The sequence below is a fragment of the Microtus pennsylvanicus genome, chromosome 8 (assembly GCF_037038515.1).
Source record: "Microtus pennsylvanicus isolate mMicPen1 chromosome 8, mMicPen1.hap1, whole genome shotgun sequence".
NCBI lineage: Eukaryota > Metazoa > Chordata > Mammalia > Rodentia > Cricetidae > Microtus > Microtus pennsylvanicus.
Window position 1 is genome coordinate 75669365 of NC_134586.1, and position 17526 is coordinate 75686890.

Below are 17526 nucleotides of genomic sequence, written 5' to 3' on the forward strand. Positions count from 1 at the left end.
ATGGGTCCTTCCTGGTCAGCCCAGCTGCTAAGAATTTATAAACCAGACTTTTACAGTGTGAACTGAGATGCATGAGATTGGCAGGAGGAGCAAGATGAAGTCACAAACAAATGTCCTCATGTCCCTGCTGCTCTGGGTGTCTGGTGAGAAATGCTATAATTTTTTTCAGAATCACTTCTTTGTATATTAGAAGTTTAATATGTGTGCTAGGACATAATATTTTTAAAGTATTGCATAAGATATACACTGACAAGGTGACATTCCAAGGTTATTAAATGATCAATTTCAACTGTTACTATATTATGTGATTGCATATTATAAATCTTCATTTTGTATTCCTTATTGCAGGTGCCTGTGCAGATATCGTAATGACCCAGTCTCCATCCTCCATTGCTGTGTCAACAGGAGAGAAGGCCACCATCAGCTGCAAGTCCAGTCAGAGTCTTTTATACAGTAAAGATCAAAAGAACTACTTGAGCTGGTACCAGCAGAAGCCAGGGCAGGCTCCTAAACTCCTGATCTACTCAGCATCCACTCGGCACACTGGGGTCCCTGATCGCTTCACAGGCAGTGGATCTGAGACAGATTTCACTCTCACCATCAGCAGTGTTCAGGCTGAAGATCAGGCAGATTACTACTGTCAGCAGTTGTATAAATCTCCTCCCACAGTGCTTCAGCCTCCAACCAAAACTTCTGAGAGTCTCAACAGCTGCCTGCACCACAGGCTGTCCTGCACCTGCACACTTCTCCCTTCTGCCTGGGAGACAGTGAGCTTCCAATTCTGATCAAAATATTTTCAGACCTGGGCAAGATATACGGTTTAAATGTCTCTTAATTCTTTAGGTATGAAAATCCTGTATGTGAAAATGCAGAGGAGAATTCAGTATTATCTTTCTTTATCTTTTGTACCCCAATACCACAAACTCTGCTGCTTGAATATGAGGGATTTATCTTTCCGTAATTCTGGACCTCTGGTATCTATCATAGGACTCTCTGGGCTGAAGTGATGATGGTGACAAATTGTGTTTTGCTTTGGAAGCTGTGGAAAAGGGTTTTTTTCACTTTTCCATATTCTTTAGGTCTTTCTTACATCCTTAATGGTTACAATCTCTTCTGTTTTTTTATCTTTAAACTTCTATTACATTTTTCGTAGATTAAGTAATTCTTTGTCAAAGTGAGTGTGCATTTTTGTATTGTGAGCAAGTGTGTTCATATTCCTAGGTGCACATGTGACATAATCTTGTTCTGGAGATCAGAGAACAGCTTGGACTTGATTGTCCCTTTGTTATTTGGGTTATGGTAATCAAATCACATTTGATATCAGGATTGGTGTCAAGCATCTTTGGTATGTGAGCCCTCTTGAAGTCCCTTAAATTCTTTTATTAATGTGAATTCATTATACACAATTTTCTTAAAATCAACTTTTTCCAGTATATCATATATTTTGAATATATGTGCTAGTCTTCCCCATTACTTCTTTGCTTTCCTGCTCTTTTCTTCTCTCTTTGCTTTTATATCACTATCTCTCATACAAACACCCATGCCAACAAATACATAAATATACTATCAAAATACTATGCACACAGAAGAAAACAGAGATCATCTAATCATGAGAGCATAGAAAAATATTAATGTCATGAGAGGAATAGATAAATAATGATTATCAGGAAAACAGATATTAGTATGCCCAATGGTGTAAATCAGAAAGTCCAATACAGTTGAGGAATAGAAAGAAAGGAAAACAAACTGACAAAAATCTAACACACATAGAATATGCAACAAATGATAGAAATTAATAAGCATTTAATAATAATCATGTGAGCACAATTTAATAAAAAATATACACATATTATTAGACTAGTCTAATATCTAACTGTTAAAAATATACATGTGCTGAGAGCCAAGTGATGGAAGCAAATCTAACAAGGGAATGGGGGTCCCAAACCAAGCTGTCAAAGCTCAGCTCTGTTGATATCTGTTACATTAGAATTTAAACAATGCTGAGTCAAACAGATAAAGGCAGCCACAAAGGAGGTGACTCACCAATAACAATTCCAAATGCATACATATCAAACGTTGGGACACAAGCCTTACATAACAAACCTGAAAGGATAGTGAGAGGCCCTGCTGGTTGGAGCTTTCAGTCTACCATAGCCTGAGAGCAGTCTCTGAGCTTGGCAACATGGAGGATTCCCTCCAACACACTTGCCTCCCTGTTCTGTCCCTGACCTGATTTGGAACTGTCTCTTGTCCTAAATGGATAATTTGTCTCTAATGTGACCATTAACACAGTTCTTTGCAGAAGATTTTTCCGTGCTGCCAAAATGGTAATTAGAAATTGTACTAAGACCTATTTGATAGGACTGTCCTGCAACCTATGATAACTAAGACTTGTGGTGGGAACTTTATGATAGGATTGTTCTGTATAATACAAATTATGTGATGAGTCAGTCACTGTCCCCATCCTTTACATCTCCCCTCTCTGTAAAATGAAGTTCTGAGGCCTCCCAGAAATGCTTCCCAGAAGATTACTTCTTCCATATTCCCACAGGCAATCCAAATCTCCAAGTTGCTGCTTCTGCCTCTGTCACTTTTGAGTGGTGACCAATGGACTGAAAGGAAAAACGCCATGAACTAAGAGGAAAAAGAGCATTCATGATGGTGTATTTTAACAAAAACCTTTAAGGAATCACATTTTAGCTGACTCATGAGCAGGTTCCATCATATGAGAAGACTATGATTAGCAAGGTTTACCCCAAGAGTTCTTTGTCCTACGTTACAGTGGAAAAAGAGAAGAATTCATCTTCAGTCACATTTTGTACATTAGATGTGTACATTACATTTTCTATATGAGAGAAAATCAGCTCTTTTCATGAAATGGGCAGAGAAATGTGGGCCTCCTAGTGTGAACCATCTCAGGAACTATCAGCTGAACCATAGAACATCCTTAGTAATTTAGATGACAGGGAAACAGCGAGTTCTCTTGGTCTTTTTGGACTTGATATAAAATGACAGGTAATGGAGTAGATTACTGTATCCATTAAGGTAGGCTCGGTCTAGTAAATGATAATCCTAATTTTAGGCAGGTCTATAGTTGTAAGTAATATAAGAAGTTTTAGCTTTTCTATTGAAAAGGGGATATTATGTCCAACTGAAAAAAATGCATTAAATAGCTAGTTTATTTTACAATCACATTTTTAAAAGTAGAGAACATAAATGTGTGATAGTGTCCCATCAAAGCTGTAGCTTGTTTGTTTTCAAGCATCTCTCCCAGTCTGTCCTACACCCCCTTCCTGGAGAGGACACTGTCCATAGAAGCACATTTGGTGTCTGAACAGTGTGCTGCTGCTGAACCCTGTGGAATGTGCAGATGATATGACGACACCTGGTTCCTCTTAGCACCAGTCAGTTTGATAAGAGCTGCATAGTAAATTTAAAGTTTTAGCCACTTTAAAATGTAAAAAATAATCTGTGGGTAAGTCTTTAGAATATATTTTACTTTAATAGCACATTTGCTTTGTAATACATTCCCACTGCATGTAAAAATAAATGCAATTCAAAGGTAATCCTTGTAAATGGGACTATTCATAAAGGACAGGTGATTGAGTCTTAGTGAGCTCATAAGCAAAATTCATGAAGGATAGCATGTTTTAAGTATAAGACATATAGTTATTGTCTTAATGTCAAAATTTTGTAATCTTTCTGTGAGTGGGGTATAAAATCATTGTTTTCATTTTTGTGCAACATTCTAAATTTTTATTATAAATTATTTATTTTAAAAACGATTGAAAAACAAGACTTATGGATGTTTTAAGAATTCAGATGACCTTTATTCAATGAAGAGTTGACATTAACAGTCCTAGCACTCATTCAAGCCACTGAAAGGAAGGAACAGCAGCAGACTCATGGTATGGAGGAAACATTATCCAGATTACACAAATAAAGATTAAAATGGGGAAAAGCCAGAAATGAGAGATGGATTTCCCTGATTAACATAAGGATGTCCTAATACATGTGATGAAAATCTATGAAAATATGAATAGTCCTGTATACTTTAACCATTATGGTTATTTTTTCAGATATGAAAGGTTAGTTCAAAACCAAAAGTATCAATCATAATCCAACATTAATCTTTGGGAATGCAGAACACTCATTTGAACTCATTATATAATCCCTGAATGGAGCAGGAATAGAATGATCTTTCTTGATTATAAATAAGAACATAGGGTACAGTTATTGACATGTGCAACCCTGTCTGTAGCTTCTGCTGGATAAAGACAGAATTGTTGGTTTCTATTTTCAGCACCAAGACAGACAAAGTCAACTGTTCATTTGCTTTCAAAATGTAGCTTGACATCATGGAGACAGATATTTCCAGTTGCATAATAAACTGATTGATAACCAGACCATTTTGATTCAAAACAATAAACAAATCCACAAACATTACACAGACAACTGATAGTTCACAATGGTCTGTGAATGGCATGGAGACACAGCAGCACTGTGTTGGGTTATTTGACAAAGTCTCTACTAATGTTGATCTAAAGTGCTGGTTGAGATGAACATCTGCAACTACATGAGAGCCCACTCTGTTGGAATATTTGTGTCCAGCTTCTCCTTGTTTTTATCACGTGTCTCCTAGACAGTCTTTAGTTAATTGACAAGCCATTTGACAATGGGATTGAATAATAATAATGATAATAATGAAACAAATAGGTTTTCTGAAAGAAATTTGTAATCATACAGTAAGAAAAGATAAAAACAAAGATCATGAATGATAAAAATAAAATTGTAATTATCCTAAGTGTGGAAAATCAGAGCTTTGCTTCTTACATCTTAAAGGAGAAAAGGTTGCATACCCTCTCTCTCACTCTTATTCACTGTAATTCTCAAACATGAGTCATAGGAAAGAGGCAAGAGGGAGAAACAAAATGGATATAAAATATCATATGATGAAGTCAAATTACCACAACAAGATCTTATATTTAGAATACTCTGAACACTAAACCAAATAACTCTTAAATCTGAAAATACTTTAGCAAACAGCAGGGTATAAATAACGATCATGATATAAAGTCAACATAAATAATCAATAGGTATTCTGTGAAATAGAAATAAACTTACTAAGAAAAAAAGTCAGTGTAAATTCCATTAATAAATTCAAAACCCAATATCTAGGAACCAGATTAAACAAGAAAGTTAAAGATCCCTACAATGAAATTGTTCGGATATCGAGGAGGGAAAAAACCTTTGACACCCCCTAGTTATATAACCATGCAGGCTGTGGTAACAGTGTGATTAAAGAACACAATCTATGTCGATTTCCCGGGGACATTAATCACAGAGTTGGAAAACGGTCGTGAAAATAATCTCACTATCATCCATTGAAGTTTGTGCTGCAGTGTTCATTTGTGCATTGACTTAAGCATCTCTTGCTTTGAATTGCATTGAAAGGGTAAAACCTTGTGTTTACAATCAGGAGAAGAAAAGGAAATAATGAGATAATGTTGGCTTAGGTTTGAAAGCTCTGCTACATGGGAGTAAGGCCCGATGTGCAATTGTTGTGAGTGTGTGGAGCTATGTTGAGCCTCTTGCAGAGATGAAAGAGGAGATCACTGACACACTGTTCTCCCCATAAACACAGTGTTAGTGACCTCAAACCTTCACAGTGGCCCTGTATTCATCCATGTTTTTTCACTAAACAAAATAACAGCCTGAAGACCAATGTTTTCCTTCATGACTGTAAGAGAAAAGTCAAGCTGCAATGTACTGCACTCCTTGATTAGGGATATCTGAGCTTCACACAGTCCCTTGAGTTATAATGATATTATTTGAAGATGTCAGGGTCTTAGACATTTCTGTCTGTCCAATACCTGGAAACTGAAATGTCCAAATTGCCCTCACATTGTCAGTACCTCCAGTCCAGGTGCCATAGAGAAGGGAAATGCTGATTATGAGAGTCACTTCCCAGCTGATCTGAGGTTTTTATTAAAAACTGTAGTTCTATAGGGAATTGATAGTATGCTGAGTGTCCAAAGGGCCATAAAGCCCAGCATCATTATCTTAGATAGCTTTAATCATAGGGACATTAACAGAATGTCCATCATTCTGTCCACAGGACATGCTGGGGCTCCTAAGCTGGTAGATGATTGACAGGAAATGTGTATTCTAAGGATGTGTGTCTGGTTACAGGGTAAAAGCTTCCTCCATTTGTTAAGACTTCATGGGGACTCTGCATTGACTTTGGAGTGAGGAGATGGAGAGATCTGCTTCTGTCTCAGTGATACTTGTTCATTACAAATTTACATTTCCAGTCCTATTCTTTATTCTATCCTCACAGCTCACAGACTCTTTGGTTCCTGATGACATTTATTTAGAGCTTCTTATTGGAGCCAAATTCTCCTTCAAATCTGAACACAGAATACATTCTTCTTTTTTTCTCAATTTTATTGAATCCAATGATTTTCTCTTGTTGAGAAGTAACTACTCAAATGCAAAATAAGATGTTCTTATAAGATACAAAATTAGTTTAGGATGAAGAGATGGATCTGTGGATAAGTCATTCCTGGTTTTGCTGTGAACATAGGTTCAGTTTCCAGCACCATATGACAGTTCACAGCCACCTGCCAAAATAGGTGCAAGGGGTACAATGACCTCTTTTAGAATCCAAGTGCAAGAACCACTAATGTGATACATACAGAAAAAATCCTTATATACACATAGAATGAATGAGCTGGAGAGTGGTGGCAGCATTTAATTCCAGCCCTATGGAGGCAGAGGTCAGTGGATTTCTGTGGGTTTGAGGCCAGCCTGATCTACAAGAGCTAGTTCCAGGACATGCTGAAAAGCTACAGAGAAACTCTGTCTTGGGAAAAACAAATTAATAAATATAAAGATATCTTTTTCAAGATTTTAATTCTGAGATATCACAGTGCTTCTGCAACCAACGTCCTTTAGAGCAGTCAGAGTAATTGTAATACACTCCTCACCTGGTACCTCAGAATAACAGAAAGTGACAGTTCCAAAAGACCAACCAAAATGTCACCTGGGATACAGTACTGAGAATACTCTAGAGAATTCTTTGCAAATCCTAACTGCCATGGGGTGACACAAGAACAGCTGTCCCTTCTCAAGCTTTTTCTAAGTTGATTTTCATATTGAGACTTTAGTCAGGTGCAGATTACTGATTGTCTTTAAAGGCAGCTCGTCAGTGCCCAAGAAGCAGGCTCTAGTCCAACTTGCAGATGGGGTCAAATTGTTCTCCTCCTTTTGGTACTGCTACTCTGGCCTGAAGTGCTGGGAGCAGCCACTGTGGCTATCATTGCTTTTACATGCTTTGATGTTTTGACAATTGAAATTAAAGCATCTATATAGTGTTAAGTTTCCATTTTCCTTTATGACTTCTCAGAGTATAGATCATGACTGCTGTTATAGATTCCACATACATGATAACATCATATTGAGTGAGGTAACCCAGACCCAGAAAGACAGTTATCATATGTATTCACTCAAAAGTGATTTTTAAAAATAAAGCAAAGAAAAACAGCCTGCAAATAAAAATTCCAGAGAACCTAGACAATATGGGGAACCTAAGAGTGACATATATGTATCTAATCTACACTGGAAGTAAAAAACGACAAGATATCCCTAGTAAATTGGGAGTATGGGGGACTATGGGATTTGCTTGAAGGGAAAGGGAGGGGAAAGGGAGGGGAACAGAGAAAAATGCATAGCTCAATAATACCAATAAAAATAAGAACTACATACATGATGGTTTTACACTTGAGCACTTTTAGTAAATGTGACAGCAAGGGTTTATCATTTTAGGTTCCCCTGGGGACATTGTTCTGCCCCATTCTCCCAAATCAATAACTCTTTCTCTAGAGCAGAGGGTTATTGCTCACTGAAGTTCAGTATCTGAGCTATATCTGTTTGCCACACATCTCAACAAAGTTATCTTAAAAATCTTGTTTTTTTTGAAAAGGGTAAACCTGTGAAACAGAGATTTTTAAAATAAACTATGTGATTATCTATCCATGTGTGACTTATAAGTTTTCAATTTCCTTCTTTAACTAACATCTCCATGATACTATTTTCAAAATGTAATTTTTATATTTAATAGATTGACAAGACAGAAAATCATTTACTATATACAGGAAACTTTTATTAGACCCTCAAATTAAGAGCCTTGGATATTGAAGATTGTTAGTTGTCTTGAAGCTACAAGCTGACATCCTCATTCGAGTGCTACATTTCCACTTGTATTAGCTTGAGATTTGAAAATTCCATTTCAGCAGGTCACACACACAAGCCTCCTACAGCTGATTTACTGCCTATTTTCTGATCTGCATCTCTGTGTCCATCACAGAAGCTCATGTATGAACTTAGACCCTTTAGCTGTTTTTCTACTTGCCCAACACTACATCTTTTTGATATAGCATCTTCAACAATGTGGCCACATGCTCTCCTTGCCTTCCTTCACTTTTTACCAAATTCTTAGGTAGAGGAGTCTCACCATATATTTTGAGATAAGCTGGAAATTGCTATCTAGCACACAGTGACCCTGAATCTGCAACCCATCACCCTTCTAGGAAAATTACATGATTCCCCAGCCAACTCCATTTCATATTTTATGTGTTGGTCCATTGTAGGTGCATAAAATTCAAAGACTCAATAGTGTGGGTCATGATCATGGAAGCTTTACTTCATAAAAACTCTGCACTTCTTCATGAACCTCCTTTGGACTTTCATATCATTCCCACGTGGAGTGAAGAAGGTCAATAAAATGATCCTTAGCACCACATTGTGATGCACATCTTTATGTTTTTCAGGTTTACAGTCATTGTTCAGGATACTGAAACTGTACTTTAGGACTTTCTTCATGGAGTATAAGAAGTTATCACAAATTCAGTGACTCTACATCTATGATCTGAGCAGGCTATGTCTGGGTCATTTTCTCAGGTTCATACATGTTACAGTCAAAGTATTATTAAGGCTGAATTTCATCCAGGCATTCAAAAACATCTTGTTATAAAAACAACATAAACTTTTTATTTTTATTTAGTCCCACTAAATTTCATAAGATTATCTTGACTTTAGAGATGTCCTAAATCACCCACTCATGTACCACCCTTCCACACTGTCCAATGACTTTTACAGTTATTGATGGGACATGCAGTAAGGAAAACTTCAAGGATATAAAAGACTTCAAGGCTACTGTTAATCAGCATGGACGAGAAGTTGGCTGAATTCCATTCACAAAAACAGGATAAAATTATTTATTCATGTATGCAGGGAGTCTTTTCTGAATCAAATGTATATATTGAATCACAAAGGAAAAGTTAACTCACTTATGTGATTTTCATATTCATTATACTTGAAAAAACCTCTTTGTACATTTGTCCCTTTTTATTATCCATTCATCTGCTGAAAGACACTGGGTTGATTTAAATTCTGACTAACGTGAGCAATGAAGTTAAAAATATGTACGTAGAAATATGTCTCTTCTAAGATGACTTACATCTGTTTCAGAAAATTACATAGTGCAGAAGTAATTAAATCATAGGGTTATTTGATGTTACCCTGAGAAGCCCCTATACTGAAGTACACAGTGTTTGCAACAGTTTGCAGTCCCTCCAGCAGCATATACTACTTCCTCTTTCTACTGTCTTGCTATAATTTATTTTCACTTTTATTAATTCATTTTAATTTATTAAAATTAATTTATTTTAAGTCAAAATAAGTAATTTTATATTTTTACTTTAGTTTCTAATTGACTGCCAAAAATAATAAGAATTCACAAATTACAAAATCATGTAGAAATCACTAACCAACTTCACAAGAACCCAGGTTATTGATACTTGGAATCAACTTCCTTACCTTCAGTCAAACCTGTTTGCTAAGAAGAGATTGGAGAAGGCTTATTAGTCTGCTTCACAAATCTCTTCTAAGGATGGTGGAGCAGAAAGCACAATTAAGGTTTTGCCTGGGTGAAGCTTTTCTTCTCATGGTGTATAGAACTCATCTGTAACATGTTGGCCCATCATTTTTACTCTCATACAATTTCAGACACTTTTGTATGATGGTCCATTGTAAAGTAACATGTAATAGAAGTTACTATTTTGGGAGTTTACATTTTAGGATATTGTAGTGTAGGTGGAGATAGCATTAATTTTACACCATTTTAAATGGCAAGTTCCTCATTTTCTATTATGCTGATTTTTAGGATGAAATATGTCTTCCCTGGGCCTTCATTCACAGTGGCATTCATGGAAGAGGGTGCTGTGTGTCATGAACTAATGTCATCCACATCAGTCTTTCTGGCTCCAAAGCTGGGAATAAATTAACTTTGTTTTCTTCACCCAATAGGTTTGAAGTTAGTTCACTTTTAATCACAGCCCAAGCAATCTAATGCACAAGGGTAGAAACTAGATTTGGGGAAAAAGCAGTAACTAAAGATTTTATGGCTTTTTCTACTATTCACAATAGAACACAAGAATTTTGTCCTTTTAGTCTCCATGTTCTTCCCTTACATATTGTGAAAATACATGTTTAACTGAAGGAGCCTTTGGATTTATATAACCCAGTCTCCAGGTGTCCTATTTGAATGAACAGCAGTAAATGATATGAATCCAAAATCTTATCTCATTGCAACTGTCACAAAGCCAAGTATAAACTTCTCCAAAGATCCAGAGCACAGCACAACTTAGACTCTGAGAGGAGCAGAGTTACTTATCTGTTTTATTTTTGACCTTGAGATTGGGAACTTCTATAATCCACATGCTGCTTACCTCTTTCTTATGATACTGTTAGAAGTTGAGAAATGAGATCAGTATATGCCTATCAGAAATAATGTATCATTTTACATGAAAGATAGATGTATAAAATTATACAGTTTATGCAAATAAATGGGAAATGCATGCTACCTAAATCCATATTTAATTTCTAAGAATATTATTTGATTAATGTCAAAATGTTAATGTCAAATAACTACTATGATTTCTATATCAAATGTCTAATCTACCTTGCAAGTACTTGATTGGTAACACATATTTTGAAAGATTGTCACCATGCACAGGTTAGAATGGCCTAGAACTTGGACCCCAGGCTGTCCTCTAATGTATAATGCTCCTCTTTATGTCTCTCCAGTTCTGAGATTAAAGATGTTAATCTTAACTTCTTACCTTAATGTTTTATTTATTTATTTTTCTGTTTCTTGAACTTTACACATAATACTGGGTTAATAGTTTACTTTTTATATATTCTTTCAGAGTTCACCAACCTAAAGTCCAGGTGTGTTCTGTGATTTCTATTATTGCTTCTAATATTCATTCAAACTCAAATATTTTTTATCTATAGCATCAATCTATGGTATTCTGGTCTATTGATCTCTCTAAGCTTATTATTTGACTTAAGATGACTCTGTTCCCTTCTGGAGAGAAGTTTTTAGTGTTCACTATTTTAGCAAGACCATTTTCACCCAGTTTCAATATTGCTAAATTGTAAGTTATTTTAAAATATGCATTTTTCAAATAAACACGCTTGGTAAATATTAGACTACAGCAAAGACTTTTTGAAAAAAAATCAAGTTTGTTTTCTTCCTCTTCTCTTTCCAAAAATTTATCATCTTCTTTCAGTTCCCTTTGTTGTGCACGTGATACTTGTTTGTTTCTGCAGGGCATATCATTGCTTTGAGATTTAAGATTCTCTCATCTCAATGTTAATAATGTTCTCCAGGATTTACACAGAATGAATTCTGAGCTGTCTGAGGCACTGTTTATTGTCCTCTGTATAAGAGTGGTTATACAGATAGGGAAAAATAAATAATTTTGACCTTAATTCTTTCTCTTCCCCCCTCTTCCTCTCTCACTCTCTTCCTCACTCTGCTTTTTTTCTTTCTCCCTCCACCATTTCTTCCTTTCATTGCATGGTTTTTACTCTAAGGTTCTTTTGTTGTGGTTTTTTGAACATACTTCATCATTTCTTTGGTTAAACATTAATTGTTATTCTTAGATAGTTTTTATATCTATTTCTTCAAAACAAACTGATTTAAAAATATCGTGGATTTTAAACCAAAGTTGTTTTTAGAGTGCCTAATTGATTTATGTTTGAGTGCTGTAAGATGATAGCATTCAGTGATTGCTCACAATCCCCATGATGTTATTTTTTCCTGCTGATTGACACCAACTACTCATACACACTGACCAAGCATTTCCTTATGTATTTGCTGACTGCTTTGCATAGGCTTCTCCAACTCTACCCAACCTCCTAGAATTTATAGACTAAGTAAGCCCTTTGAGTGAGAACTGAGATACATCAGAGAGACAGAGGAAGCAAGATGGTATCACAAATCCAGGTTGTCATGTCCCTGCTGCTCTGGGTGTCTGGTAAGAAATTCTAAAGTATTATAATCTTTTTAGAGTCACTTCTTTGCATATAAGAAATTAACAATGCGTACTATGACAGAATATTCTTACACAATAATACTCTGACAATATGACATTAAAATGATATTAAATCACAAATTACGACTGGTACTATATCTTGTTTTTTCATATTATGCATCATCATTTTTATTGCTGATTACAGGTGCCTGTGCAGATATTGTAATGAGTCAGTCCCCAACCTCTCTGGCTGTGTCAGCAGGAGAGAAGGTCACCATCAGCTGCAAGTCCAGCCAGAGTCTTTTATACAGTGGCAATAACTACTTGGCTTGGTACCAGCAGAAACCAGGACAGGCTCCTAAACTACTGATCTACTATGCATCCAATCGGTACACTGGGGTCCCTGATCGCTTCACAGGCAGTGGATCTGAGACAGATTTCACTCTCATCATCAGCAGTGTTCAGGCTGAAGATGTGGCAGATTACTACTGTCAGCAGGGTTACAGTGATCCTCCCACTGTGCTTCAGCCTCCAACAAAAACCCCTCTGAGATTCACACCAGCTGCCTGCACCACACAGCCCTGGACCTGCACACTTCCCCCTGATACCTGAGGCTGGTGTGTCCAAACAGTAATGTAAAAGTTTGAAGAGCCCAACAAAACATGAAGGGATGAATGTCTCTTATGTCTTTAGGTATGGAAATACCTTTAAATGAAAATGTTGCAAAGAACTCAATACTATCTTTCTATTGCACAAACTCTGCTGTTTGAATAGGAGGGATTTATCTTTTATAGTGCCGGTCTTTCGGTGACAGTCACAAGATGCTATGGGCAGAAACAATAGGGATGGAAAGGGTTTCAAAGTGTAGGAAAAATGTTTTTGTTCTTTTTCTGGATTCTGTGGTGATATATTATTATTTTACTGGTCTCTATTTCTTATTTTCTTTTCCTTTCCTAGATTATTTTAGTTTTATTACATGTTAGTTAATTAAGTAGTCTTTTCTGTATCTATGTGAGTGTGCATTTGTTTGTCTCTATGTACATATTTGACACAGCATAGTTGTAGAGGTCCGAGGACACTTGGCCATGATTGTGTCTTTGTCCTTTGTGTTTTGGAATCAAAGTCAAGTTTGACATCAGGTTTGGTGGCAAGTGTCTTTGCCATCCAATGCATCTTGCTGCCCTTTAAAATCTTTTCTTGAAATAAATTCATTGTACTCAGTTGGGTTTTTTTTTATTTTAGCCTATTTATTTAAATGTCTTTTTCTTATTTTACGTATCTATTCCAGTTCTGGGACTCCCTCTCTTCCTCCTGCTACACCCACAATTGTCCTGTTCTAACTACCATCCACTCCTCAGAGAAAGGAAGACTTTTCATTGGGAGTCAACATAGGCTGACACATCACCTTGAGGCAGGACCAAGGCCTTCTCTGTATATTTAGTCTAAACAAGACATCCCTTAAAAAAGAATGGGCTCCATAAAGACAGTTCAAGCACTAGTTATAAATCCTCATTCCACAGCCAGTCCCCACAATCTGCCCAAGACACACAAAGGTCATCAACATTAGGAGGACCTAGTTTGGTTTTATGCATGTTTCCCTGCCGTCAGTCTAGATTCAATGAGCTCCCACTAGCTCAGGTTAGTTGTTTTTGTGGCTATGCCCAATATGGTTGTGACCCCTTTACTAATATTATTGTTTCTCTCTCTTTGACTGATCTCTGGAAACTCAGCCTAGACTTAGCTGTGAATACTGCTAAGAAGTACTGCTTCTATCTGTTGCTGGATGAAGGTTCTGTGATGATAGTCATTAGTCTGATTGCAGAGGAAGGCTAGTTTAGGCACCCTCTCCAATCTTGTTTAGGGTTTTAGCGTAGGTCATCCTTATGGATTCCTGGGAATTTCCCTGGTTGCCACACACACCCACCATCACCCACATATACACATGTGCACATAGTTACACATAGATACAAATTATGTGTACACAGAGACACGCACGCATTCATATAGAATTATTTAGATTCTTCAAAGGATGGAAATTTTGATATATGTTGCCATTTTGTCTGGGGCCACATCTCTTTCAGAATTTTTTATATCTGATTTCCAACTGTGGAGATTGAATTCCTTCATCCACCCTAATGGTGGATCATGTGGTAAGTCTGTCTGCCTGCGTATTGCTTTTATTGGTTAATGAATTAAGCTGTTTAGGCTAGTGACTTAGCAGAATAAGGCAAGGTAGGGATTCCAAGTAGATAGAGGAGGAGAGAGTAGGAAGAGTCAGAGAAAAGCCATATAGCCCCACCAGAGTCAAATACTATATGGAACTTTACCCGAAAAGGCACAGCCATGTGACAATATGTAGATTAATAGAAAGAGATAGCTAAAAATATGCCTGTGGTATTGGCCAAACAGTAACACAATTAATACAGATTTCTGTGTGATTATTGTGGTAGTCTGTGTGGCCAGGAAATTAACAAGTAATCTTGCTCAACATGTGCATATAACTTTGTGCCAGCAGATGCTCCCTTTCAGTGTCATATAAGTTAATAGAGGCTAGTGTATTTTGAGGGGAATATTTTGGGTTTATATGAAAACCATACAATTGCTAATCATGTCCATATTTTGGAGATATGGCAAGGAACAAGTGTTACAGGCTACATAATATTGCTGGAGATCTCCCAGTTCCTTAAAGTGGCTGTCGGAGTGATTCTGGGTAGTGATCCTTTGAGTCTAAGTTGGCAGGTTTCTAAAAGCTTCACATAAATCCAAAAGGTACTTAAACAAACAAATGTGAATCATACAATATGACATAAAATAATTAAAAGTCAAATAATGAAATGCCCTAAAGGATAATAATTCACTGAAGAATTCAACTCAAAGAAATAGGTAAATGTTGTGTGAAGATTTCAAAAATGTACTCATGAATTAGAACAAAAAATACAAACAAACAAAAACTTGTTCAAACAACAATGTAGGGATGAAAGGTATTGACATATAGACAAACAGAAAGATGGGAAAAACAGTCATCAACATGGCAGAATAAGTGAGTAAAGGAAAAATCACAATTGAAACATTAAATTGAAATACAATACTCAATGAAGGAACACTAGCTTACTCAAGCACGTGGCACTTGCAGGACTTTTTCCTCTTATTCCCAATCCCTTCCCTTCTATGTCTTGATAAAAACTATTATAGTGCATTCCTGAAGCCTGTTACCAAGATTTATTTGTTTATTTGGCTTATTACTTCTCTTGAGACTAACTACCAAGGTACAGCTATCAGAGTAACAAAATCTAGCAAAAACTAGCTTCCATTGGCTCACCTAATTGACATGTCCAATTAAGATTAAGCACCTCATCCTAAAATAGGTTTCTATTTTATAAACTGCCATTTTTTTCTATGTACTAGGTCTGTCTCTCCATTGAGAGGCAGTCTTTTTTTTCTTGAGGGCAAATACTCCTCCCTCTTACCCTGTCCCTATTTCCCTTCTCCCTGTTCTGCTATGTATTGTGTTTTCTTTTATTCTCCCTCTTCCACTATATGGTGTGTTTTCTTGGATTCCCTGTCCTCTGCTCCGAGACAAAGATATGTCCTTAGTGTCGAGAACTTGGTCTTGGGGATCCTGAGCTTATTTTACTTTACCTTTTACACAGAACAAAGAAATCACCATAGGACTCAATAAAACAGAAGAAAAAATATCCTGCATCAAGTTTAAAAGTGAAGAAACGTAATATTGAAGCATCATTTGTTAAAAATTTATCATAACTACAATGTCAAAGAATTCTAATTCTAGCATTTGATGAAGAGATAATGACCAAGTATCATGACATATAGAATATCTGATAATTAAACTAAAGACATGGGGAACATGTTGGAATGAAAGGAGAATAGATTCAAATCTACAAATTATTCTCAATTATAAAAAGACATGTAGTACTGACAATAAATAGCACCAAAGATGAATGTCTCCATGTCATAAATTGTACCTATTATGTAAAAATAGTACAAAGTAAAGAATCAATATTAAAAGATATAATGGAAAAAATGATAATTTAACTCCAAAGGCAAACATATCAGAGTGAAATCTGAACTCTCATTCAAACATTAAAGACAAAAAAACATGTAACAATATATTTTGAACTCTGATACCATGTAATTGCCAAATAAATTAGCTATGTCCAGGAAAATATATATTCAGTTGAGGGAGAAATAAAGACATTACAAGAAAATCACAAACTAAGACATTTCCTGACCATGAAGACAGCACTAAAGAAGATAGTATAAAAATACTATGTACATAGAAAAAGAGTATTTTGATCAAGAGTGCAGGTAAAATGTTACTGTCACGAGAAGAATATAGTCCAGTTACCCTCAAGGAAAAATATGCCTCCTCCCTTCTCTGGTTACATTCCCCTTTTCCCTATTTGACATTGTATTAGGAGCTTTATTATAGGGATTTTATTATACAGATAATAGCTAAGAATTGTACTTTGAGTTTCATGATAGGATCATGATGTTTGATGCAAATTATGTGATGTCCCAACCATTGTCCCCATCCCCATCCATCACATCTCCTCTTTCCCTGGAATGAAGTTGATCTGTCTCAATGAAGTTCTATATAAGAAAACTTTTTCCATCATATTCACAGGCCATCCAAACTCTGTGTTGCTGTTTCTGCCCCTTTGTCCTAATGGACTGGTAGCCATCGGACAGCAAGGACGCAGGCAACCCACAGATAAAATGTACATAGAAGGTCAGAATTTTCCTGACACAATAATAGAGGGTAATTTCAGCACACTGCTCTGTTCTGTAGTTTCAACCTGAAAACCACCAGAGAAATTTTTGAATTGAACTGCATGAGAAATCAGTCTGCCTTGTCATATAATTCCAATATAGCTTATATACATGTATATTTTATATCACTCAAAGCATTCTTTCAACCTTCTGAAATATAGGCTTCTTTTAATCCACAATGTAAGTCTTTAAAAGAGTTAGAGAAATTAAGTGAAGCTGACCTAGTAGAGAAGGAAATTTACAGGGCCTAAATAATTAATTGGAGACTTCCCACTAGCCTCTTGAATAACCATTGATTTACTGAAGAAGTCAGGGTAAAAAACAAACAATACCTAGAATCAAAGGAAAATGA

At 36.2% G+C, this 17526-nt stretch overlaps 2 gene segments (V, D, J or C); both read left to right on the top strand.

Moving 5' to 3' along the window:
* Positions 1–75: 75 nt before the first annotated feature.
* LOC142856441 (immunoglobulin kappa variable 4-1-like) lies at positions 76–800 on the top strand. The segment is given in 2 exon segments: positions 76–143; positions 349–800. Coding segments are annotated over 2 exon segments (486 nt in total).
* An 11496-nt stretch (positions 801–12296) lies between these two features.
* Positions 12297–12995, top strand: LOC142855352 (immunoglobulin kappa variable 4-1-like). The segment is given in 2 exon segments: positions 12297–12386; positions 12589–12995. Coding segments are annotated over 2 exon segments (456 nt in total).
* Positions 12996–17526: the final 4531 nt, after the last annotated feature.